We start from the raw sequence: 26,665 nt of genomic DNA on the forward strand, positions 1-26,665 counted from the left end.
AACCACTTTATTTTGATTACTTTAGATAGGATTGATAAAGCACCTTATATTGATATATGAGATTACTGTAAAGATGCGTGTTGGGAAGGGGGAGAGTGAGTGGGCGACCAAGAATTGTAGGCAAGAGTCCAGTTACCCTTAAATTATTAACATCATTGACACTTAGGTGGTTTCATACTTGCCTTTGAGGGAAAACACTGCAGTTACTGTAGTTACCTCAGTAGACAACAGTAAAGTTGAATCATCTCCTAAATTGGCTGAAGTAAAATACATTTACTTACCCTGTGTGTTGCAGATTGTTGTCAGGGCAGCGATCTGCCATAGAGATTCCTACACCCTGAGTGGCTCAGACCCAGAGGCGGTTTTCCCTGTCGTGTTGGACCATGAAGGTGCTGGGACAGTGGAGAGTTGGAGAGAACGTTACCAAATTCAAACCCAGTAATCATAATGAATGATGCAGAGGAAAATTTTTTAATTCAAGGTATTGTTACTGTCAAGAGGCAGAAAAGTGACAGGTTCTTTAAACTTCTTATGGCTGCAATCCCGCTACCGGGATCGATATGACAACAGCCAGTGAAAGTGCAGGGCGCCAAATTCAAACAAATCTCATAATTAAAATTCCTCAAACATACATGTGTCTTATATCATTTTAAAGGTAATCTTGTTAATCCCACCAAAGTGTCCGATTTCAAATAGGCTTTTCAGCGAAAGCACTACAAACGATTATGTTAGGTCACCACCAAACCACAATAAGCACAGCCATTTTTCCAGCGAAAGATAGCAGTCAGAAAAAGCAGAAAGAGATAAAATCAATCACTAACCTTTGATTATCTTCATCAGATGACACTCATAGGACTTCATGTTACACAATACATGCATGTTTTGTTTGATAAAGTTAATATTTATAACAAAAAATCTGAGTTTACATTGGCGCGTTACATTCACTAGTTCCAAAAACATCAAGTGATTTTGCATAGCCACATCTTTTCAACAGAAATACTCATCATAAATGTAGATGATAATACAAGTTATACACATGGAATTATAGATATACCTCTCCTTAATGCAACCGCTGTGTCAGATTTCAAAAAAACTTTACGGAAAAAGCAAATCATGCAATAATCTGAGACGGAGCTCAGAACAATAGCCAAATTAGCCGCCATGTTGGGGTCAACAGAAACCAGAAAATACATGATAAATGTTTCCTTACCTTTGATGAACTTCATCAGAATGCAGTCCTAGGAATCCCAGGTCCACAATAAATGCTTGATTTGTTCGATAATGTCTGTTATTTATGTCCAATTAGCTACTTTGGTTAGCGCGTTAGCGGTAAACAATTCCAAAGTCACAAAGCGCGTCCACTATAACGTGACGAAATGTCCAAAAGTTCCGTAACAGTCAGTAGAAACATGTCAAACGATGTACTGAATCAATCTTTAGAATGTTGTTAACATACATCTTGAATAACGTTACAACCGGAGAATTAGATTGACTTCAGTTGAGCGATGGAATGGAGATGCCTATCATGTGAACGCGCGTGGTCAGCTCATGGCAGTGGTGACTAATTCCTGTCTCCTTCGGCCCCCCTTCACATTAGAGTCATCAGACAAAGTTCTATTGACATCTAGTGGAAGCCGTAGGAAGTGAAAACTCATCAATATCTCGCTGTAATTTCAATAAGAGCTTGGTTGAAAATCTAGCACCCGCAGAAAAAATCCAAACAGGAAGTGGAACTTCTCAGGTTTTTGCCTGCCATATGAGTTCTGTTATACTCACAGACATAATTCAAACAGTTTTAGAAACTTCAGAGTGTTTTCTATCCAATACTAATAATAATATGCAAATATTAGCAACTATGACTGAGGAGCAGGCCGTTTCCTCTGGGCACCTCTGTGCACCTTTCATCCAAGCTACTCAATACTGCCCCTGCAGCCATAAGAAGTTTGCTCTGGGTTGACCAGGCATAATGAAGTAGAGACCAAAAACAAAGGGCCAGTTTCAAACATTTATTTTAAGGCATAGTTCTGTCCATAACATTGCAATCAAGTCTCAACCAATTCTATATTATGCTTGATTTAGCTCATACATTATATCAAAAAGTTATGAAAAGATAACACACAAAAACATACCATAATGAAGAAAATAAACAAAAGCACAGGAAGCGGCGCAATACTGGAGGCAGGCATCCATTTTCTACAACCATCCATGTGTGGGGGTTAATTTCTTTACCATCAAATGAGGAGAGAAACTTATCACACAAGTCAGAGTTATACTTAAACTAAATCTTTATTCACTTATTAATAAAGGGAGCAGGTCAATACAACACACACATATAAAGTGAATCGATTGAGTGCTCTATGATAATGATGGCTGGTCGACGAGTCACCCTCAGATGATTCGTTGAGAGCCCCGGGACAAAGATACAACGGTCTTTTATAGCCAAGATACACCCCCTTCAGTCTACATGACGAACAACAGATGTATGGAATGGGTCACAAGGTTAAGATTTGTATGAAGGATACTTATAATTCACAGCAGACAGTTTCTGCTGTAAAAACAGTCATCTTTGTGTAGAGACCAAGGCCTGGCCCCGGGGTCATCTCTCCCTGGTACCTTATAGAACAGAAACATTAACTCATGCTCTGGAATGAGGTATCAGCCAAAGACATCGTAAATCTTCCAGAGGCCCATCCTCAGTAGAACAAACACAGATGAGCGTTAACAACCCCTTATTCTGTTGCATAAAACAACCATTTGATGCAATAACAGCATTATATCATAATCTTGTAATTTCTATTCTGACACGTCACAACCTTCAGTAGTAGCCATACACTCTTATCAAATGCTTGCCACATCAAAGATGGTCTATTATATTGACAAGATATTAGAGTGACCACTCTAACAATGGAAATACATGTCCTCAAAGATGGAAGGCAGGCGGTGGAGACGAGGTCAGATGGGACCATTCTAGCCTATGATAGGGCAGATACATATTTTAATATAAGTTCTAGATCTGTCCTTGTCATTGAACGAAAGTCTAAGAAGCGGTAGATCAGCTCTATGTGCACTATTTTTATGCTTCCCATTCTTAAGTTTCATTTTTGCATCTTTCACTTTTGTACAACAGCTGAAAATACAATATTTTTAGTTATGGAAAATATATTAGACGGTTTAGATGGTACACAATACTTGCTTATTGGGTCACAAACTGAAATTAGAGGAATTATTAGAATTTTAGAGTCCAGGAAAAGCCGGAGCGATTTCTGCATAGTGTATCTTTAAAGAAGTACATTTTTATTGGCTGATTGCTCCCAACTCATAGGAATCCCCACCCAGTTGTCCATGCTAAAACGGGTTATATCCATGATGAGTCCTCTAGCTACTGTGTCTATGACAACAGGCACAACTCCGATAAAGTTATTTTGGGGTAAGTTGCCGAAATGCCACGTGCGTCGACTTGCATCAGTGCATTCGTAACAACCTATCCATAAAAATAAAAAATAAACGTATATTAGATCAAATAAGCCTCACATAGCAAATTAGCATTTACATTTTTTTTGACCAAATTCAACACTCATTGACCTCCATCCCAAAATAACTCACTTCATGGGCTTATTTTCATGGAAAGATTTTGGGCAGAGTAAAACCTCTCGTTTCATCTCTTCCTCTGGCTACATGCTCTCTGCCATCAGTGATCCATCTGGGATCCACCATGCCTCTGGACGGCCACCTAGAACACAAAAAGAAAGGGGTTTAAATACGCAACACTTAAATCACATGATTATCAATTAGCCAATGGGAGCTCTTGGTTTACAAGGGCAATAAGTCACCTGTGACAAACTCTTTGAACACGAGCGATAGGTTATCATTTTATTGCAATATCTTGATATCGTACAGGCTCTTCATATCAAGTTATTTATTGTGTGTTTGTTTAAGGGATACTATGATCCCCCTGTACATCCATCTGTGTGGAGAGTGCAAGTTCAATGAAAATCCCAAAACCAACCGGTGTCAAAAGGTCAGGTGAGTGTTAACTGTGCCCAGAACAATCAGAAACAACCCCTAGCCCAGACACCCTTCACACTTGTGCAATTGGGACTCTTCCAAAGCCATGTTACTCCTTAACCCAGGGTGACACAGAGCAGGCGGCAAATGCCAGATGGAACCTCCCGATTCTCCTGTAAGGGGAAGTGTCTGGCCCCACTTCATGGGCTGGAGCACTTTCTCTGAGTGCACAAGGTGGATGAGAAGGCATCTCTGGACAGGGTCTGCCTGCTGGGCTGTGGGATTTCCACAGGCTACGGAGCAGCAATTAACACAGCTAAGGTCAGTCACTGAATTTCCTGATGGTATTGTCTCACTCCAGGGGGACAAAAACACTATTTCTAAAAGCTTCAACAAGAACAAGGAAAACAGCATGACATTTTGTAAATGCTGAATATTTCCTCACTAACACATCTGATTCCAATTGATTGCAGCATTCCACAAATGGAGAAGGCAAGTGGAAGAGGGAGAAGGTAGGGAACTTTGAGGGCAAAAATGTTGACAGCTATGCCATACAGGTTGCAAAATAACTGGGAAAATATTTTTGAAGTACCGATTCCATGGCACATGGTATATGACCTCATACAAGAAACACTTCAAGTTTTGCCACCAATATAATGCTATATATATAGAGCATAAAACAATCTCAGCTCTGCAGATTTTGCCACGAAGAGACAATCACTAGATAATTTATTCTGGTATTGCCCTAATTTTATTCTGCTATGTAGCGCGTTTCTGGTCACAGGTTCAGGAATGGCTAAAAAAGCAAAACATTAATTTAAAATTAACCATACAAATAGCAGTGTTGGGCGATTTGTAAAGCCATAGTCAATCAACAATATAATAATACTAGTAGGAAAGGTTATCTTTATGTCACAATATGTGGATACTATGCAATTAGAAAGGTTCAAAATACATGTAAAACAGCAGTTAGAAAAATATATGGCACATGGAAACCAAATGAGCGGTGTCTACGATGGTAGGGGCTGAGAGTAGCTGAAGGGTGGGATTAAGGAGCTCATGATCGGTAATATTTGTCAAGGGAATGCTGTATATAAAAGTGCCAGGTGTGTAAACTGTATCTATATGTAACAAAAAAGCTATAAAACAACTCTCACCTAGTGGCTTTGGTGTTTCATTTCCATTCCCCTACAGGTGGGGGCGGGCTCCACCTGTGCAGTTTGGCGTTGGGCCTGGCTGCCATCATGGGATGCAAAGCTGCAGGGGTGACCAGGACCGTTGGGATCGACCTCAACCCAGACAAGTTTTAGGTGGCCAAGAAGTTCGGAGTCACTGAGCTGGTGAACCCCAGCAAGCCTATCAGATCACAGCAATCCTATCCAGGACGTTCTGGTTGAGATGACTGATGGACTGGATTAGTCTGGAGTGTGTGGGCAATGAGGTGAAATTCACCTTTACTGACCACTCCTTTGAGTGTTTGGGGAGTGAATTACTATTTTGTTGACAATATTGAGGAAGTAGAGCACAGTGCTTTTCTCAATTTTATTGAATTATAAAAAGTGGTTCAAATCTTAATTGCAGCAAATGTTCTCTGTTACACCCAATGGTTAGAGTGGCACCATAGCAAGGTGACGGTTGTCTAAGTGACATACTGTGTTCGAGGGTGGCCATGGAGGGGTGGCAGCAGCTGGGCAAGAGATTTCCACTTGCCCATTCCAGCTGGTGACAGGACGCACCTTGACTGGAACTGCTTGGATGTGACTGGGATGGGTCTAATGATGTTACAGTTAGAGCCAATAGCTCTGTGTAGTTGGCACCCCACATTATCCAATCAATTAATCAGTTTTCCAGCATTTTCTGGGATGTGGTCTTTGATTAGATTGAGGTCACACTTCGCATCTGCTTTCCACAGGACATAAAACTGTGGCGAGTTTTCCTAAACTGGTCAGTGAGTACATGAACAAGAAGCTGGATGAGTTTGTGACCCATACACTGCCCTTTGAGCAGTTCAGAAGGCTTCGGTTTAATGCATGCTGGGAAATGGTAAGGCATTGCAGAAGAAATCACATTAAAGTCAGCTTTCCATTTAGTATTTTTCCACAAGGTTATAATTTGGAAATCCTTACCATCCTTTCCCCCTTCTTACTTTGCAGTATTTGTGTTTTCATGAAATTCTAGAAAAGGAATTTCACTCCTTATTTATCAATTTGAATTTAATACAATAAATCAAAGGATTGTCTTACTGGTCAATTTCATTTGAACCTCGTCGCCAGGCTAATTACGCATAGCATTGAGAGTAAGAATCTAGTCTAATGAATGAGATGAATTGCATTTGCAGAGTCAGATTGCCATAATGTGCACATTATGGGAAGTACAATAAAAGAAAAACAAATGCAGAACTACCAGCTAATGTAAAACAATTAATACTTCAAATGATTACTATTTTAATACAGTATTCTGGAATCGGGTATTAACTCACAGGTCTGTGGTAAACCCAAACTTCTGCTGCAATAGAGCCTTTGGCATTTATACAGTCCTCACACTCAAAACAAAAAAAAAGCATACACAACAGCTGCTTATCACTCCATCATAGAAGAAATAAAAAGGTGGCAGAGAAACTGTGGAAAGACTGGAAATGGAGACTCAAGACTGTTGCTCGCACCAGTAAATCGACAGCATACCAAGGTAAATAGCAATTGACTGGACTGAGGAATGACGGATATATGCTGCCTGGACATTAGCCAGCATGCTCATTCTTAATTCACAAAAATTAAGGCTCAACGCACTGCACCAGGACAAGTCCAATCCAGACCCCAGGGTTCGTAGCACTGCCAACTTCAATCCCGATTCAAACCAGACCAGGGGATGCCAGGTGAGGGATTCTGGTCAATCAATTAAACATTACTAAACTAGTTCAAACCCAGAGAAAAAAGAAAACCAGCAGTGCTGCAGACCTCAGGGCCCAGATTTGAATAGACCTGGACTACACACCTTAGCAGAAAACTACAGGTGAGCTGAACAGCTCCCCCTTCCCTGGCCACATCTGGCCGGTCAATAGGAGCACGGCTGCCTTGCTATCAATTAAGCAATACAGTAAGGTAGCACATGTCTAAAAGTCATGGGGTCAAACTAAAGCCTGATCCCTTCCATGCCTCTTCCGTTATACACATCAACAGAATCCAAGCTAACAATCAAGGTAAGAATTCAACCTGCAACTGCGCAAAGCCACATTTCATGAAAACACTTCCCTTATTTGTCCTTTTTATCTCCTGATGAGACATTTCTTTTTTTAAAACAGCCTAGATAAAAAATCCACACAGTTGATATCAAATGTATTCAAGTACTTTCCGTTAATTTTGGAGAAGGACAGTAAATTCGTTGAACAGTGAGAGCTGGGCCACGGCAGGCGGGCGGGTCGGGCCTCCAGGGGGTGTGGTGCCTCAGGTTAGAGGTGTGTGTGTGTGTGATACGACGGGGGTGCAAAAGAGAACGCATGCCGTGAGACAGTCCCTTTGTTGCTGTTCCCCCCCAGTTTAGATTTGGTTCAGGAAGTGGGGACGTCCGTTGTCATCCAGCCGGCGCGTCAGAATGTCACAGCCCGTCTCAGTCACCAGGAGGGTGTGCTCAAACTGGGCCGAACGCTTCCCGTCCCGGGTCACTGCTGTCCAACCATCAGGCCACGTCTCATCCTGCCAACCACCTATGCAGAACACACACGCAGTATTACACAGGTATATAATTACCAACCATTAGACACAAAATTACACCCCAAATCTGCAGTCATGTCTCAGATGGCCCTTACCTTCACAGATCATGGGCTCGATGGTGAATACATGGCCGGGCTTAATCACTCCGACTGCTTTGTTTTCTGCAAAGGAAAGAGTAAACCCACTGCTTTATGCATCTTACCCCAAATCACCGTTGGGGATTAATAAAGTAGGCTACTATGTTATCTGAGAATAGGATGTCAATTTCACGAGCTTATTGGTGTAAGGAGAGGAAGTAGGGCCGGAACAATACCAGTATCTCTATATTTTTTCCATGGCAAAAATGGAGAAAAAAAGCAGACTCAACTCTTCGGTCCTTTAAAAACCTGCTGTATGTAAAATAGTGTGCTGTAGCTTCGAAAATAAATATGACTAAATAAATGACAATTGTTTGTTTCCAACATTAGGGCTGTTTTACTAAACAAGTTACATCCGCTTTGTGTTGTTTCCTTGCCATGATACTAATGAGTATCGCAATACAGGTATCATCCCGGCCCTAAGAAGTAGTGTTACGCACTGGCATAGTGTGGCACGTTAGGAGCAGTGTGGAACAGTTTGTGGATGCCGTGGCCACAGTAGCTCCGCACCACAGAGAAGCCGTTAGCCTGGGCATGTTTCTGGATGATGTTACCAAGCTCCCTGTAGCGGATACCTGGCTTCACTAGAAAAGGGAGAGAAAAAAACCAAAGTGGCAATTAGCAGTTGAAACAAAGCATTCTCCCCACCCGTTTCAGTAAAAAGCTGAGGGATGGGGCTGGAGAAAAGTTACCTCTTAAATTCATAGACAGAACTGTGGATGCAAGGACTGACCATCCATGATATCAAAATGATAGTTAACCACGTTGAGGCTATATAGGTGTTTGTTTACAAACATTGGAGTAAAACATACTTATATTTTGGGTTAAGGATGGGGTACGGCAGTTGAACTAAGCTCATGAGGCATTTATAAGTTATATTCTTCAAGAATCAAATGGGTACATATCATTCATTTATGAGTCCCAAAATGGATGTAGCAACAGCTGACTGCCCCTTTAACTTTGAGATAGTGACCTAATTGCTAAAGAAATCATCATCATCATCATCATCTGGCATCAGGTAAGAGATCCTACCGGAGTCGATGGCTTGCATAAGGCATTCGAAGGTGGTCTGGACAAGTTTTTTTGCCCCTTCATCTGCCTCCCCAACGAAGAAGGTCTCGTTGAGGTCTCCGTGAAAACCATTGTGGTACACAGTAATATCCACTGCAAAGGAGGGGGGGAAAGAGATGCCGAACATTAGCAGAAATATATGCACGCTAGGGAGCAAAATGGCAAAGCTGAACGCTAATGAGACCATTTGTCTTGTCTAACCATGCTGTAAGTCAGGTTTTTGGCTGCGTCTCCGATTGGATATGGCTCTTCAGAAGAGACTTAGCAGAAATATATAGGACAAAGGCTACATTTTGGCTGAAGTCCTATAGACTGTTGCTGAATACTAAATCAAATCATTTCTCTTGTCAAACCATGCTGTGAGCAAGAAGTCTACGGCAGTCTGTCGAATGGGAACAGCCCATTCTCTATGTGCATCTCAATAGTCTAAAGTGGCCGTCTCTAGTTAAATCCCATTATACTCAATGATCTGATAACAGCAGATCCATTAGGTGAAAGCATATGAAGGATGCCAACTAGGGATTTGCTGTTTACCTGCCCAGTCCATTCACATCAGTAAAGACTAAGGGAGTGAGATGAGGAAGCCACTTTAGACTATGGAGATTCCTCCCGGGAAGCCTACCGTTGAGGATATCCCCATCCACCAGAGGTCTCCTGTCTGGGATGCCGTGGCAGATGACCTCGTTGACTGACGTGCAGCAGGACTTGGGGAAGTTATAGTAGTTGAGAGGGGAGGGGTAACAGTTTCTGGCTGTGCAGGCCTGGAGGAAGAAAGAAAAACGTAATTACACATCAACAATCAAGATGAGGGAGAGAGGAGAATAGAGTGAGAAAGGAAGAGAATGAGGGGATAGGAGAGGGGGAAAAGGAGGCCAGGGTCTTTACCAGATGCACAGTGTAGTCAATCTCCTCCGTGGTCATGCCAGGTTTTACCATCAGGGCGGCGATGTCAAGCACCTCTCGGGCCAGCTACAAAAAGACAAATGTCTTTCCATTTCAAACTGTTTTTAGAGCTATGTTAATAACTGCAACGGAGAAAAGTGACAAAGCAATTGAATAATTTACCTTACACACAACTGTCATGCCTTCTATGTCTTCGGCAGAAAGGATCTTGATCTGTGAAGTGCCCTTCAAAGACTGCTCAGACTCAGACATGCCTTTAAAAAAAGCAAACAGAATTGACATACCGGCTTTGTTTTAACATCACTATTCCATCCATACACCAAACTCACCCTGATCAGCATTCCATCAAACTGAGTCAAAGAAAGTAACTGAGACTCTCACTTGAAACTGACTGCTCAAACATAACTACATAGTGTCATTACACTCCAAAGCACACGCACACAGCTACTATGTCAACCTCCTTGCTATTAACATAGAAAAGAGCTTAATGTGGAGTACTGACCATAATACTACCTTCATCATCACATCCTTCTAATGGTAGCCTACATCTAGGATGAAAAAGTGTCCCTAGCTTTACTTAGAAGCCCACATCACAGAATATATTCATCCAATTAAAGTAGACACCAAACGTCTTCACCTAACCTGGCTATATTAAAAGAAAATAAATGAAAACGCCACGAGGATGTGGTCCTACACAAGTCGACCAAGAGGCATGACAATGTTGCTCTGCAGACCTCCTGAAGCCATTCTCTGAATTCTGCAGAGTCCAAATGAACCTCTACCCCCTATATTAGACACACCTGTAGAGCTGAAAGGATCCCTGTCTTCCAGCTGTGTGGAATTCTCTATATTATTTACTCCTGTGCAAATATATAATAGCTACATAATTCTGTGCTATGGGGGCCTTGTATTGATATACTGTTATTATGGTTGAGCCACATGGTTTAATAGACTTTTCATTGGAATGAAAATGACATTCTTATTGTACAGTTCTTATCTGTCATGAGATCACAAAACCAAAAACGATGTTTACATACAATGTGTAGACCACAGCATTGACATGCACTTCATAATCAGTGTAGGCAACATCACTGACGCATGGGCCACAACCACAGTCAGTTTATCAACCACTTAGACGACATGACTACTGTACCACATCCACATCACCACGATAAAATACAAACCATAGCTCTACTACAGCAACAAAGGATGAATGAAAAGGCCATGCAAAAATGTTGGGCCATGCTCTAGTTTCCTGCCAGGTGTTCACCAATTGAGACATACGAAAGAAACAAAATAGTTACACAATAAGAGAGCGACTGTGTGTGGTCATGTGCCGCACATATGTAAACAGACAACTGGGCGTGGGATGGGGGTGTTGGAGTAGGACATACCTGCCATAAGACCCACTTCTGCGGCTGAAGTGATGAGTAGAAGAGCTTCAGACACCAGCCTCAATCACACTTCCTCTCAAACACTCACAAGCGCTTGCATACATAGCCACACGCAAACAAAGTGGGAATGATTGTGGTATCAACCAAGACGAATAAGCTTCTTTCAGAGGGTAGCAAATGTATACAGGAATGTTCTGCTATTTAAGTTTGTCCACAGAAGGTACAAATGTATTCTAGGGTAAGGTTTACTAGTCTAATGCACTGGAGGTGGAGTTAATTTCAGTTTAGTAAATTAAAGAATAATTTCTTAATAAAAAAGTTCAAGTGATATCGACCCAAATCTTGTTAAGAGACTAGCAAATAGTCAGATGGCACCTGCTACAAATATCTACAACAGCCATTTAACTCGGGGATTAAAGCAAAAATAAATCCCATGACAAACTTAAAATCAATCTCAGATCGATTGTCCGGGGCCAAATTAACCTACCCTTTAATTAGGGAAAGATGGTAATTTTGTACATGCACTGAAACTGCGAGTTGCCCTTTTAAATACGCCATTGTCCCCTTTGAGCTCTGTCGCGTAGTGATGGGTATTGTGTTTTTTCTGTGAGCTGGTTCATTGGGCTCACAAACGGTTCTTCGTTCATTAATGCTTAGAAACTGACCTAACAATTAAGTAACTTTTAAAGCCTAAAATGTTGCCTACCATTATGCCAGATCATGAAAAAATTCAAAAAAATTCAAAAAATTAAATACCTGACCAAATTATATGGCCTGCAATGTGGCGTCAGCAACACTCATGCATGTCAGTAGGGGGCATAAAGTTTAACAGCAAAAATAAAAATGAGAATGTTTGGGAATATATATTTCGCAGAACAGACATGCTTCTGTATTAGGCGGTGTCATCTCCAAACCAGCGCCCCTGCCCACCCCCGGATATGTTTTATTGCGGATCTACACTGATCTCAAAAAAGACCTCTCCTGAATACATATGGAAATCCGTCGCAGTGACAAACCTTTAACCCCCGCCTCTACTCTAACCTACACAGATGAATTCATCCTGTTAACCTGTTCGCATAGATATTGTGTGCGCAACACTTGCATTCCAGTTAAACAATGGGCTGTTTGTTCTCTGAACCAACATAAAAAGCCTAGGGGTAGATCAACTATTCTATTGAGCAAACAATCTCCCTAGCCAGGTTCACAATGTGTAGACTAGACTCAGGACAACAGGAATATATTGGATGCCATTAACAATTAAACAGCACTGTGGCAGACTTGCCAGACTGTCTAGTGATCAATGCTGGGCAAGGACAGCAAAGCACATTGACAGTTAAATGTTCAAATATATCCAGATGTGCTGCTTATGGTTATATTATTTAACCCAGCCAATATGTATTAGGCCCAGAATTTTCTAATTTAGAAAAGTGGAACAGCAGAAAAAGAGGTTACGTTCTAATTTTGCCAAGACAGCAGTATAGAGAACATCAGAACAGGGGGAGTGACTCATGTGAAATGGGTTACTTTTATGGGGGCCACAAAATTTGAACGCATCATGAGAGGCAGCAGTGGCTCGCGGTTCTGCGTACCCACATCCATACCCAAACATGTAGTCAACTGATTTTTACAATCAACCCATTTGTGCAGTTAAACCACAACTCAATGCATTATACCAGTAGCATTCAAAATCCTTGACATTGGATACAAATACCACAATAAGAAGTTCTATACGTATTTACTGTTTTATAAAGTCAGTGGTCTTTATAAAAAAAGTGGTCAAGATAAGTCGTATAAAATGTTCACATTCCAGTGAAAAACTGCATTCAACGAATAAAAAACCCAGATTTCAATATAAATTAATTGGTATTAGAGTTAATTTCAAAACAGAGAAGGGCAACAGATCACTGCAGCCCTCACTACTTCCATTGAGTATTAAGGCTGTATTAAACAAATAAAAATGTCAATATCGGCCTTTGAGATTTCTTTAGCCTAACAAAATACACAGTAAAATAAATGGAGATTTGTTTGACAAATTTTTAAGAACTAATAGCCTTCTACAAAAAAACAGAACTAATGGAGCCTAATAACCAGAACATGTGGAATTGTTATCACCAATGCTCATAAAAAGTGAAGACAGATAAATGACGCATCCTGTAGCTGTCAATACATGCGGCAGGTATATTTATGGTAGGCTACTGTAATGCTCTCTATGCAGCTAATTCTCCCAATAAGTGCAGGCTTTTAAGTAAAACTACTTCAACACTAGTTCAAGTAGTTTGTTGTTGGTATCTGTACTTTATTTTCTTTAGGAATGTAGTGACGTAAAAATTGTCAAATAAATAATTTACTATTTACTCCATATATTTTCCTTGACACCAAAAAGTACTTGTTACATTTTGAATGCTTAGCAGAACAGGAAGATGGTCCAATTCACACACTTATCATGAGAACATCCCTGGTCATCCCAACAGCATCTGACCTGGTGGACTCACTAAACACAAATGCTTAAATTTGTAAATTATGGTGTTGGAGTGTGCCCCTGGCTATCTGTAAATTATAAAACAGGAAAATCGTTTACTTAATTTACGGAATTTGAAATTATTTTACTTTTGATACTTAACCAAATATATGTAGACTTTTACTTCAGTCATTTTCTATTAACGGGTCTTTACTCAAGTACGACAACTGGGTACATTTTCCACCACTGATTATAGCCTGCCCTACATATCCCATAATGGTACAGGAAACATACTCCTCAAAAGGGAAAAAATATAATGTGAGGGTTAGGTTACAGAAATAAGTGCAACCAGCAGCAACAACCACTTGTAATCAGTTGTCTTTCAAATGTGACACTTGTGTTCTCTCATGTGCATGCACAAGGGAGGGATGGTTGTACATACCACACGCATGAGATGGAAGTGTTTTGAGAGTCTGTTTCTCTTTAGATTTAAGATTGTGGAAAAGCTGCTCCTACAAATGGGCTCCCAAAAATGCTGGCCAGTGAAAGTGCAAATTCTCTCAAGCGTGGGAAACTGAACTCTGGCAACAGTTCCCAAAACTCAATCCCCCTCTCGTTCCGTTTTGATTGAAAGAAGGTGTCGGCCTGCAACTCTCAAAGCTCAATTTGCAATTCGGTGGGCTGTTCATTCACAACAGAGGAGATTGGATCAGTGAACAGATGGATGCGAGGCTGCATATCGTGGAAGTCTTGAAAGCGATCTTTGAATTGCTCCTGTAATGTTGTGATGTCAGCTGTGTACCAGCTGAAGGGGACGGTGTTCTCGCATTCAGAGATGTGTGGGAAAGTGGGCCAGATTCAGCAGGTCTAATGACAGGTGGTCTTTGAACAGTTCAAGTTTGCGCTGAAACCCATTCACAAAGGCGTAAAGAGCTACCACAGTCTGATTTCGTCCATGTGTTAGCAGTTGGTTATTCTTTAATAACACAGACCCCAAAGCAAATCAGGGGGACGAAAATAGGTTTATTCAAAGCAGACAAATCATGCTTGGAAGTAGATGGTAGATGTTCATGCTCCCCTGTCTTCAGTGGTTCTCTCCTGTGGTTCTCTCCACAGAACAAAGGGACAGGATGTAGTTTTATAACACAGCCCTAGCCTGTGGTTGACCAATTAGAATTCCTTGCAATAAAACTGGACCAATGGCCAAATAACAAATATCCCATTTCAGGTTGGACCAATAAGAACGTGCCACACGTAGCTATAAGTTCAAGACTGACATTCCTACCAGATGTTTAACTGAAAACCAACCATTTCCATTGATAATTCCCTATTGACCGTTAGTACTCGATTTACTTTTAGTACTTTGACCTCTCGTCCTCTGCGTTGTGTATTTATCTTCAAAATATTCTTACACCTTCAGATGCTGGGTTATGTCAGTAAGAAAGGCCAGATCAGAGAGAAAGCTGATATCCCTAAATTCACTCGTATCCACACTGATGCTCCCCTCCAAAAACAGAGGACTCTGTGCGCAATGAAAATAACCTCTCCAGGAATTTACCGCAGCTCATCCATCATATCCCTGTGAAGTTGAAGATCACCATACGCAGCAGACATCAGAGGGAGGCCATAAACTTCGATGTTTGACAGCTCTGTTCGCTCCTCGGATCAAGTTGGTAACTTGTCACAACATCCATGACTGAAGTTAAGCTTCTTTCCACAGAGCTTCCTACAATTATAAAATAAGCACAATTTGACTGCAAACATAAGCTACATCCACACAGACATGTAAAAAAAATAAAAAAATAAGTGACGTTTGTAATTTCTTTTATTTATACACCGAAAAAATATGAAATGCAACTATTTCAAAAGATTTTACTGAGCTACAGTTCATAAGGAAATCCATCAATTGAAATAAATTCATTAGGCCCTAATATATGGATTTCACAATACAGATACGCATCTGTTGGTCACAGATACCTTACAAAAAAGTAGGGGCTTGGATCAGAAAACCAGTCTCTGGTTTGACCACCACTTGCATCATGCAGCGCGACATCTTTCACATAGTTGATCAGGCAATTGATTGTGGCCTGTGGAATGTTGTTCCACTTCTCTTCAATGGATGTGCGAAGTTGCTGGATATGGGAGTGAACTGGAACGCGCTGCCGTACATGTTGATCCAGAGCATTCCAAACATGCTCAACGGGTAACATGTCTGGTGAGTATGCAGGCCATAGAATAGGAAAATGTTCAGCTTCCAGGAATTGTGTACAGATCCTTGTGACATGGGGCCGTGCATTATTATGCCGAAACATGAGGTAATGGCGTCGGATGAATGTCACAACAATGAGCCTCAGGATCTCGCCACGGTATCTCTGTGCATTCAAATAGCCATCTATAAAATGCAATTGCGTTCGTTGTCCGTAGCTTATGTCCGCCCATACCATAAACACACCATGGGGCACTCTGTAACCGTTAAATCAGAAAACCGCACAACGCCATACACGTGCTCTGTGGTTGTGAGGCCGATTGGAAGTACTGCCAAATTGATGATGGAGGCAGCTTATGGTAGAGAAATTAACATTACATTCTCTGGCAACAGCTCTGGTGGACATTCCTGCAGTCAGCATACTAATTGCACCCTCCCTCAACTTGACATCTGTGGCATTGTGTTGACAAAATTGCACATTTTAGAGAGGCCGTTTAATACCGCCAGCACAAGGTGCACCTGTGTAATAATCATACTGTTTAATCAGCTTCTTGATATGCCACGCCGCTCAGGTGGATGGATTATCAGGGAAAGGGGAAATGCTCACTAACAGGGATGTAAACAAATCTGGGCTCTTTTATTTCAGCTCATGAAACCAACACTTTACATGTTGCGTTTATATTTTTGTTCAGTTTATTATGTGATATTAAAGCCGAGTATAGCCTATGAATTTATGAAAACATAAATTGGTCTTACTTGGTGAATGACGCAGTACAGGGCAGTCCACACCACTCTGGTGCAGCAATCCTGCAAATCCAGTGGGTTATCCTTGCTTTGAAGGTGCCCCATCAGTCACAACAGCAGAAAAGTTGTAAAAACCACTGAAAACCGTGACAAAGTCCTTGACTCCAGTGAAAACGTCAGTTCCCCTTGTGGTAGCATGCAAAGGGATTAATTTCAAAAGTTTGTGAAGGTCAAATGCACTGTAAATAGCACAAGTATAGATCAGTAACTGACTGATATCGGTCACATCAGTACTCTCATACAACGCAAGGGAAAAGGAGCAAAATGTCAGAATGTGGAGTCACAATTCAACGGCTCAGACACGACACGTATGTGGCAGAGGACTCCAGACAATCACGGATTATTAACGGGAAAACTAGCCACGTCACGGACACCAATGTTTTGCTCCAGGACAAGCTAAACACCTGGTCAGTGTCGAGGGAAACACTGCCGCCGATGGGGGCCACCGCAACTACCATTGACCGTGAGCTCTCGTTCTCCGTGGCCGATGTAAGTAAGACATTTAAAGGTGTTAACCCTCGCAAGGCTGGCGGTCCAGACGGCATCCCTAGCCACGTCCGTAGAGCATGCGCAGACCAGCTGGCTAGAGTGTTTACAGACATACAGTGCATTCAGAAAGTATTCTGACCCCTTGACTTTTTCCACATTACAGCCTTATTCTTAAATGGATGAAATTGTCCCCCCCTCCCCCTCAATCTACACCCAATATCCCATATTGACAAAGCAAAAATTGGTTTAGACATCTTTGCAAATGTATTCAAAATAAAAAAAACTCACATTTACATAAGTATTCAGACCCTTTACTCAGTACTTTGTTGAAGTACCGTTGGCAGCGATTACAGCCTTGAGTCTTCTTTGGTGACACTAAAAGCTTGGCACACCTGTATTTGGTGAGTTTCTTCCATTCTTCTCTTCAGATCCTCTCAAGCTCTGTCAAGTTGGATGGGGAACGTCGATGGACAGCTATTTTTAGGTCTCTACAGAGATGTTTGATCGGGTTCATGTCGGGGCTCTGTCTGGGCCACTCAAGGATATTCAGAGACTTGTCCCAAAGCCACTCCTGCGTTGTCTTGGCTGTGTGCTTAGGGTCGTTGTCCTGTTGGAAGGTGAACCTTCGCCCCGGTCAGATCCTGCGCGCTCTGGAGCAGGTTTTCATCAACAATCTTTCTGTACTTTGCTCCATTCATCTTTCTCTCAGTCCTGACTAGTCTCACAGTCCCTGCCGCTGAAAAACATAACCACAGCATGCTGCCATCACCATGCTTCACTGTAGGGATGGTGCCAGGTTTCCTCCAGACATGACGCCTGGCGTTCAGGCCAAAGAGTTCAATCTTGGTGTCATCAGACTAGAGAATCTTGTTTCTCATGGTCTGAGAGTCTTTAGGTGAATTTTGGCAAACTCCAAGCAGGTAGTCTTGTGTCTTTTACTGAGGAGTGGCTTCTCTCTTGCCACTCTAGTATAAAGGCCTGATTGGTGGAGTGCTGCAGAGATGGTTGTCCTTCTGGAAGGTTCTCCTATCTCCACAGAGGAACTCTGGAGCTCTGCCAGAGTGACCAACGGTTTCTTGGACACCTCGCTGACCAAGGCCCTTCTCCCCCGATTGCTCAGTTTGGCCGGGTGGCCAGCTCTAGGAAGAATCTTGGTGGATCCAAACGTCTTCTATTTAAGAATGATGGAGGCCACTGTTCTTCGGGACCTTCAATGCTGCAGAAATGTTTTGGTGGCGTTGACCTCATGGTTTGGTTTTTGCTCTGACATGCACTGTCAACTTATATAGACAGGTGTGTGCCCTTCCAAATCATGTCCAAACAATTGAATTTACCATAGGCGGACTCCAATCAAGTTGTAGAAACATCTCAAGGACAATCAATGGAAACAGGATGCACCTGAGCTCAGTTTCAATTGACATAGCAATGGGTCTGAATACCTACGTAAATAAGGTACAGGTTTATTTAATACAAAGCTGTTTTCACTTTGTCATTATGGGGTATTGTGTGTAGATTGAAGAGGGGGGAAAATACTATTTTATAAATTTTAGGATAAGGCTGTAATGTAACAAAATGTTTTTAAAAATACAAGGGATCTGAATACCTTACAAATACACTGTATTCAATCTCTCCCTATCCCAGTCTGTTGTCCCCACTTGCTTCAAGATGTCCACCATTGTTCCTGTGCACCATTGTTCCTGTACCCAAGAAGGCAAAGATCACTGAACTATATGACTATGGCTCTGTATAACTCACTTCTGTCATGAAGCGCTTTGAGAGGCTAGTAAAGGATCATATCACCTCCACCTTACCAGACACCCTAGACCCATTGCAATTTGCATACCACCCTAATAGAGCCAAGGACTACGCAATCACCATCACACTGCCCTATCCCATCTGGACAAGAGGAATACCTATGTAAGAATGTTGTTCATTGACTACAGCTCAACCTATAGTACCCTTCAAGCTCATCATTAGGCCCTGGGTCTGAAGCCCGCCCCGTGCAACTGGTTCCTGGACTTCCTGACAGGCCACCCCCCCAGGTGGTGAAGGTAAGCAACAACACCTCCACTACACTCATCTTCAACACAGGGGCCCCACAAGGGTGCGTGCTCACTGTTCACCCATGACTGGGTGGCCACGCACATCGCCAACTCAATCCTCAATTTTGCAGACACAGTGCTAGGTCTGATTACCAACAACGACGAGAGACTACAGGGAGGTGGTGAGGGCCCTGATGGAGAGGTGCCAGGAAAATATCCTCCCTCAACAAAACTTCAGGAGACAGTAGAGGGAGCACATCCCCATCTACATGGCCGCAGTGAAGGTGAAAAGCTTCAACTTCCTTGGCGTACACATCACTGACAATCTGAAATGGTCCACACAGAAAGTATGGTGAAGGCAGCGCAACAGTGCCTCTTCAACCTCAGGGGGCTGAAGAAATTCAGCTTGGCCCCTATGTCCCCCATTAACTTCTACAGATGCACAATTGAGAGAATCCTGTCGGGCTGCATCACTGTCTGGTACATCAACTGCACCAAACGCAACCGCAGGGCTCTCCAGCGGGTGATGCGGTCTGCCCAACGCATCACCGGGGTCACAACCCCTGCCCTCCAGGTCATCTACAGCACCCGGTGTCACAGGAATGCCAAGAAAATCATCAAGGACTTCAGCTACCCGAGCCACTGTCTATTCACCCCGCTACCATAGAAAAGGCGATGTCAGTACAGGTGCATCAAAGCTGGGACAGAGACTGAAAAACAGCTTCTATCTCCAGGCCATCAGATGTTTAAATAGTCACCACTAGCTGGTATCCTGCCCTGAACTTTAGTGACTGTCATGAGCAAGCTACCAAAAGGTTACTGTACCTTAGACACTGCTGCACTATGTACATAGTCATGGAACCCTGGTCAATTGAATAATGTTTACATACTGTTTTACCCACTTCATATGTATATACTGTATTCTAGTCAAGACCTATCCTATTTAACCATTGCTGTACATACAGTATATTTGGAAAGTATTGAGACCCCTTGACTTTACACATTGTTACATTACAGCCTTATTCTAAAATGAATTAAATTGTTGTAAAAAAAAAAAGTAAAAGTAAACATTGCTAATATTACATTGCCCCCCTCCCCTCCATTTGTTTTGTACACTGCTGCTACTTGCTGTTTAATATCTATGCATAGTCACTTCAACCCTACCTACATGTACAAATTACCTCTAACCTGTACCCCCGCACACTGACTCGGTACCGGTACCCCCTGTATATAGCCTCGTTATTGTTATGTTACTTTAGTTTATTTGGTCAATATTTTCCTAACTCTTCATGAACTGCACTGTTGGTTAAGGGCTTGTATAAGTAAGCATTTCATGGCAAGGTCTACACTTGTTGCATTCGGAGCATGTGATAAATAGTTTGATTTGAAATACGACGGTAAAGTTAAAGTAGCCTATTGTTAGCTGACATGGGCTAATTGAGTGACTGTCAGTGACTGACATAAGATAAAAACGGCTAATTCCCAAGACAATTTTGAAATTGCACCTTGTGTATTCTACTATAAGTCTCAAGAGTTAGTTGAGACCTCGAATGAGTTCCAAGTGAACATACATTTTTGTAAAAATACATTTTTTGTAATTTCTCCACAGGCCACCAGTTGCCCATCCCTGACATGTAACGTAATGTTCAAGCCACTTGCCATCCAGAGAAACTGGAATTCACAGTGTGAGTGTGCACTGGCTACTACTTACTCTCAGACTCTGCAGCTTCAGTAGAGAACTACACAGGTGTTGTAACATCATTCTAAATTAAAATGACTTGTTGCATCTTTAGAAGGGTTGTGGGATCATTGGCAAATTGATGCATGGGATTCGCCTCAAGCCATGTTCGAACATTGAAAATCTGTAGCAAAATGGAGCCATTTAATACATAGAAACAGAATGAATCAAACAGCCAAATCATTGACTTGGATGGGGAATCCCACTCTATTCATTCAAATTCTATGCATTTATCCCATCCGATAGCTGAAATTCAGATAACTTTTGAGAAACTGGGCTCTGATGATCACGAACAACGGACATGACATTCTCACTCGTGTCCCGGCGTGCCATTTGGATGAATGTGCCATGAGTGGAGAGACTAACCATGGCTACCTGGTGGCTGATCAGCAGTCAGGTGACAGTTACCTTATGGAGTGAATCCTCACCATTGAGGTTACCATGGTTACATAATGAATGATCAGCTTTAGTGGAATCTATGGCTGGGGCAGAAACCCATTTTCTATGAATGATGTCACCTGATGTTAAACATAGAAACAGTATACATTTCTCAGATAAAGTGTCATGTTTCAATATCAACACAATTCATGACAAAGAATACTAGCCTTGAGAAGATTTTCAAATGGACAGCAAAGAATTTCTTAAAAGTTCAAAGCAACTGGAGGCAGTCTTGGAGGAGTAGCGTTACCTAGTGGATGGTCGGCATAGTCAGGTCTTTCGATGTTACCGGGGACATGCCTCATGGGAGTCTACATGGGGAACCAATGACAGGTGAGATTGATTACATGGAGCTCACAGAAGGAACCAACAAGACGAGAGTTGAGACATGATTACACAGCTCCCAGGGGCTAATGAATAAACTTTACACAAAGCTTGTGTGGCTTATGTCTATTAAATCATGTTGTGTTGACATATGTTGGACTACTATGTAGTCAAGAAAAAAAGCTCCTACATAAAAGCTCTTATCAGCACATTAGCCCAATTTAGAAATGTACCAGAAAGGTGGCCTTACGAGTGGGTAGTGAGGGCGTAGTCTGCCCGTGTAGCGGTAGCCAGGCCATGGGTCTGTGTTGGTGTCGTTCTCTACGCAGTTCTTTGCCTCATCCTGGTTCTTATCCTCCTCTGCAAAAAGAGAATGTAATATAGGACATCTGATTTGACAACATTTTGAAAGATCAGACTACTCTTGGGCAAGCTTATCCTATGAGGGCCCAGTGTGGGTGCAGTTTTTTCTTCCAGCCAAGCAGTAAAATGCCCAAGTCGACTAAACAATTGCTTTTTTTTGGTTTTGTTACATTGATAAATTGAATCCGGTGTGTTGCTGCCTGGCTGAGGGGGAAGCCTGTACCCCAACCGGATATCACAGATTGTCCACCCCAGTTATAATGGCTGGTACGTATTACAATGTCAAAGTCCATTTTGAATGGCTACACCATTGCTCTATTTCAACATCAAAATTAGAGGATGGAAAAATTTGGGCATTTATGCAGGCTTTCACATATTCTATGCCTTCAGATGATAGGTCATGTAGGAATGGGAACAATGACAAAGCCCATGAAGCAACATTGTGATCTGTTTGAAAAATGATTTGGAAGTGAGTTGGTCTGTGATAGGATATTGCTAACGAGGCTACGTACTTGCTTTTTTGTGCATCTGCTTGTGAGTAGCCCAGCTCCCTTTGAAGCACTCCTGAATGAGGGGACAAAGAGAGGAGAGATATATCCATATGAGACTGCACATCAGGGGTGTGCGACCTCAAATCATCAATAGCAGCAGTATCTGCTGGCTGTTTGTTTCTCAATGGCACAAATTGCAGAATCAATTCCTCTAAACGTCTGTGGACTGGGATTTGTGCTTTCCTGCTCAATATTATACAAAGGCAGAGGGAGAGAGACCAATGGGCTCTGAATTGCACACATGCTACATAAACCACTTAACAGTTTATTTCAAGACTAGGTCAACGGCCAGTTGACCATGACTAACATCTCTGCTACTCAGTTAATGGATTTTTTGACCAGTGACCACTAGAACAGTGAGAGCAGCAGGGGAAAAATATCCCACCAACCGGCTGGTTTCATGGATAGAGGCTCTGACAGAGTTGCCTGCACAGATCAAAGCAGATCTGCCCACCTCCCCATCAGTCTCTGCCAAAACGGAATCTAGGCCTACACTGTCAGACTGTGATAAGCTTTAAACTAATTGTACTGCCTTTTACCTTTAATGACACACAGCTAAACCACAGACAGATGGGTTAGTTATAAATATGTTTGGCTAAACTGAAACTGGGGCCTGCATTCTTCTTTCCTTGATTCCATGGCAATTTCAATGATTGACATTTCAAACAAACAAGCCACAGGTGGGTTACTACAGCCAGGCCAGGAGCAGAGAAATCAAATGAATTAGCATGGCTACATCAATTTGTAGAAAGCATGCTTCATGCACAGTTTAATTTAATTCAGTGCAATAACCAATGCCAATGGGTAAACGAGGCTAACTACCCAACAAGTTTGCTAGACTTCACAAAGTTGATGCTGTTTAACAAACACCGCGCTAGCAAATGAGTTAGCTAATGTTAGTAGCTAACTAGCAGTTAACTAACTAGTTAGAATACACAAACTACAATAAACTAAACAAGCATTTTTCATACGGGAGGATAATGTTAGCTATTGGCTTCAAATAAAGTTCCTAGCTAATGTGTTTGCAAACCATTGCTTTTTAGCTAGGGTTTTAAGCAGAAAATGCTTGTAGTTAGTTAGCTACTGTAGCTAACTAGCATCATATGTTAGGCTACTTAAAGGGGTGTGAGGAAACTCAATTAGGGCAACTATGTCAGCGCTAACTACCTCGTGATGAAGGATACTGGGCCGCTGTGTGTATCATGTCAGACCCTTTCAAACTGAATGAATTAGAAAACGAATGCTACCTGAGAGCAAAAGTATGAGCCTTGGACCCCGAGCTTGATACAGGTTGGACATTGAAGTTTGGCCTCGCTGCTACAGCCTTCTGTTTCGCATTCCCGTGTCTCGATAGCCGCCATGCCTGCCCGCAGTCTAGAGGGGTGGAGACTGGGAGGAGTGGACGGTCTGTCGGATGGAGAAAACCTCGCCAGCGGGAGATATGTGTTCCCTTTTGCAGGGACATCACCGGATAGAAATTCCAATATGGCTGCCAACGCAATGCCATATATGGACATGTGTGTGTGACTTCCAAACTCAGTTGCTCTACTCGCATGTATCCTCTTTGTTTACGTTTTTTGCCTTTAGCTTGCGACACAGCCGCCAAGACATCATGGATGAGATCACTGGATCATCGGAAATGGGGATAAATATATATATATTTTAAAGCTCATCTGAATGCGATGCTCACAAGTTATGTTCATAAAACGATCAGCTAGCTAGTAAACTAGCTTGGTTAGCTAACGTTAGTTTAGCTAGCTACAAATAGAAAGATGAGATAGATGGGTAATGGCGCATATTTAAGGCGTTAAACGGGAAAAATAGTGTTAGAAGTGGTTTTATATTATATATACCTCCTCCATTGTCCATATATTCACACACACACACCAAATGATTGGGATAACCTGGTTTGGTTCCATCTAGGTGTAGTCGCTCACCTCTCTTTCTCTCTTGTTAAGTGGGTGTGTGTTCAGTAGAGAACAACCTTGTCGAAAGTTCAGATATAAAGAAATTGTCTAGATATTATCTTATGTGTCTCTCTGCCAAGTAGGTCTAGCAATTAATCATATCACCTGTATTCATTACATTTAGCCTTCTACAATCTTCAATGTGTGCATTGTCATCCATCTGAACTCAACCCTGTTGATGCTGTCCTTTATGTTTTTTTATTGAAGCTGGGTTGTGTTCATTACGGCACACACCATAACAAAACGTGTTGCAAACAAAAAACATCTGATATTTCACAAGTTCAGATAGTATTCTACCTCCTGTTTCACTGTGTTTTCTTTCTTATTGTGCCTTCTAAACAGTACCCTGTCCTTTGTTGACTTCTCTGTCCATCTCTCTAGTGGCCTGTTGTTGTTATTGTTGTATAGACAATGTTGTCTTCTGTTCTTATTTCCCCAGTGGCCTAGCTGCATTGGGCCGGGCTGTGAGGTGGTGGTGGTCTCTGGGTGCTGTTCTAGGCGGAGAGGCAGGAGGGGCCTGCAGTGGAGGAGTGGCTGTCGGTGTTGAGCTGGTGCCCATGCCAGTCCATCCCCGGGGGCCAGAGAAGGCAGAGTAGATAGCAGCTCAGCTGCCTTGCTCTGCCCTCCCAACAGACACTGGTAGGAGGCAGCCTCAGCAACGGACTCACGAACAGGTGAGAAATGGATGAAGAAGGACGACACACAAAGAGAGACACACACACACGGACATGGTGCAGTACTATACTACAACAAACAGGCTTAACATCCCTTCCCCAAACACACATACAGATACACACACATGCTTTACTTATTTACTCAAGGCTCATTCCATGGGAAATTAAATGTGTAGGCCTATTTGATCTGACCCCCTTTTGCAAAAAATGTACATTGACTATCAGTCTGCAACTACCACAAGATGGTAGTATCTTCTTCCTTCCCATCCTGACTGATTTACAATTTTTGTAATTTAGCAGAAGCTCTTATTCAGAGTGACTTACATGACCAATTAGGGTTTAAAAGTACCTTGCTCAACAACACAGACAGATTTTTCACCTTGTCGGCTTGGGGATTCGAACCAGCAACCTTTCAGTTACTGGCCCAACTTTCTAACCGGTGATGTAAGATACCTGCCTTTTAATATTCTCTCTCATCTTCTCTAACACTGAGGAGGAGTAGAGATTATTTACATTGTCTGAAATATTTCACCTGAGGGATAAGAAACTATGACAACACAGATAGGAGGAGAGATATCTTCCACTGTTCAGTTCTCGCCACAAAATACTCACTCACTCACTCACACACATATTCTTACCCTGAGTCCCAGTCTGTTGGTGCCATCATTCCAACCCCTTGTCACTAATGGTGATGCCAAATGTTTGGCTTGACAATGACAGCAATGGAGTTGGCAAGAGCACACATCTGGGACTAGGCTACAGACACCTAGGCCTGTTCCCGTAGCCAACTTACACTGCACCACAAACACACATACTAACCCCATTACCTCTATGACCCCCCTCCGTTTAGGAGCAGTAACTGTGTGGGTCTCTCGGCCTCGGCCCCCAACAACCCGGAACCTGTCCGTCACTCCCGCATCCCTGACCTACCATTGCATGTGCAAGGGAGATATAAGAGGCTTATCCCGGCAAGAATGTGGGAAAAATGGGACTGTATGGAGTGGTGAGAAGGAGGAGGAGGAGCTCCCCCACTATTCGTGTCCAGAAGTAATTTAGGTGCTCTGTAGAGTTTCTTATGTAAATTGACTTGCGACATTCCTGGATTACTCATTATACTAATAAAGTCTGATTTAAAGATAAGATAACTATTGTAAAGTACATTGTGTCTGTAAATTGATAAAGTATGTATAAGCTGGAAGTAGAAGCCTAAGTGTTGTTGTCCATTAGTTTCCTCCAATTAGGAGAGGGGTGATAGTAAAAATAATAAAGGAAAATATAGATTTTTTAAAATATATACAGCACCAGTCAAAAGTTTGGACACACCTACTCATTACAGGGGTTTTCTTTATTTTTACTATTTTCTACATTGTAGAAATATAGTGAAGACATCAAAA

At 42.1% G+C, this 26,665-nt stretch overlaps 1 protein-coding gene and 1 long non-coding RNA gene across 3 annotated transcripts; one reads left to right on the forward strand and one right to left on the reverse strand.

Moving 5' to 3' along the window:
• Positions 1-5,978: 5,978 nt before the first annotated feature.
• On the reverse strand, positions 5,979-24,115 carry LOC139553447 (methionine aminopeptidase 1). 2 transcript variants are annotated; one of them, XM_071365766.1, is made up of 12 exons: positions 23,878-24,115; positions 22,592-22,643; positions 21,967-22,076; positions 21,643-21,703; positions 11,218-11,241; positions 9,986-10,077; positions 9,806-9,889; positions 9,543-9,681; positions 8,882-9,013; positions 8,290-8,433; positions 7,808-7,873; positions 5,979-7,705 (listed from the first exon to the last, which is right to left on the reverse strand). In XM_071365766.1, exons 1-12 carry the CDS (start codon positions 23,989-23,991, stop codon positions 7,539-7,541), a joined length of 1,185 nt encoding a protein of 394 aa, XP_071221867.1. In that variant the 5' UTR covers positions 23,992-24,115; the 3' UTR covers positions 5,979-7,538. The 2 variants fall into 2 exon arrangements, with proteins under 2 accessions (XP_071221867.1, XP_071221868.1); XM_071365767.1 differs by lacking the exon at positions 11,218-11,241.
• Positions 24,116-24,155: 40 nt separating this feature from the next.
• LOC139553448 (uncharacterized) lies at positions 24,156-26,413 on the forward strand. The gene is made up of 2 exons (XR_011670656.1): positions 24,156-25,271; positions 26,122-26,413. It is a non-coding gene; the product is annotated as an uncharacterized lncRNA (long non-coding RNA).
• Positions 26,414-26,665: the final 252 nt, after the last annotated feature.

Source organism: Salvelinus alpinus, chromosome 25 (assembly GCF_045679555.1).
Source record: "Salvelinus alpinus chromosome 25, SLU_Salpinus.1, whole genome shotgun sequence".
Taxonomy (NCBI): Eukaryota; Metazoa; Chordata; class Actinopteri; order Salmoniformes; family Salmonidae; genus Salvelinus; species Salvelinus alpinus.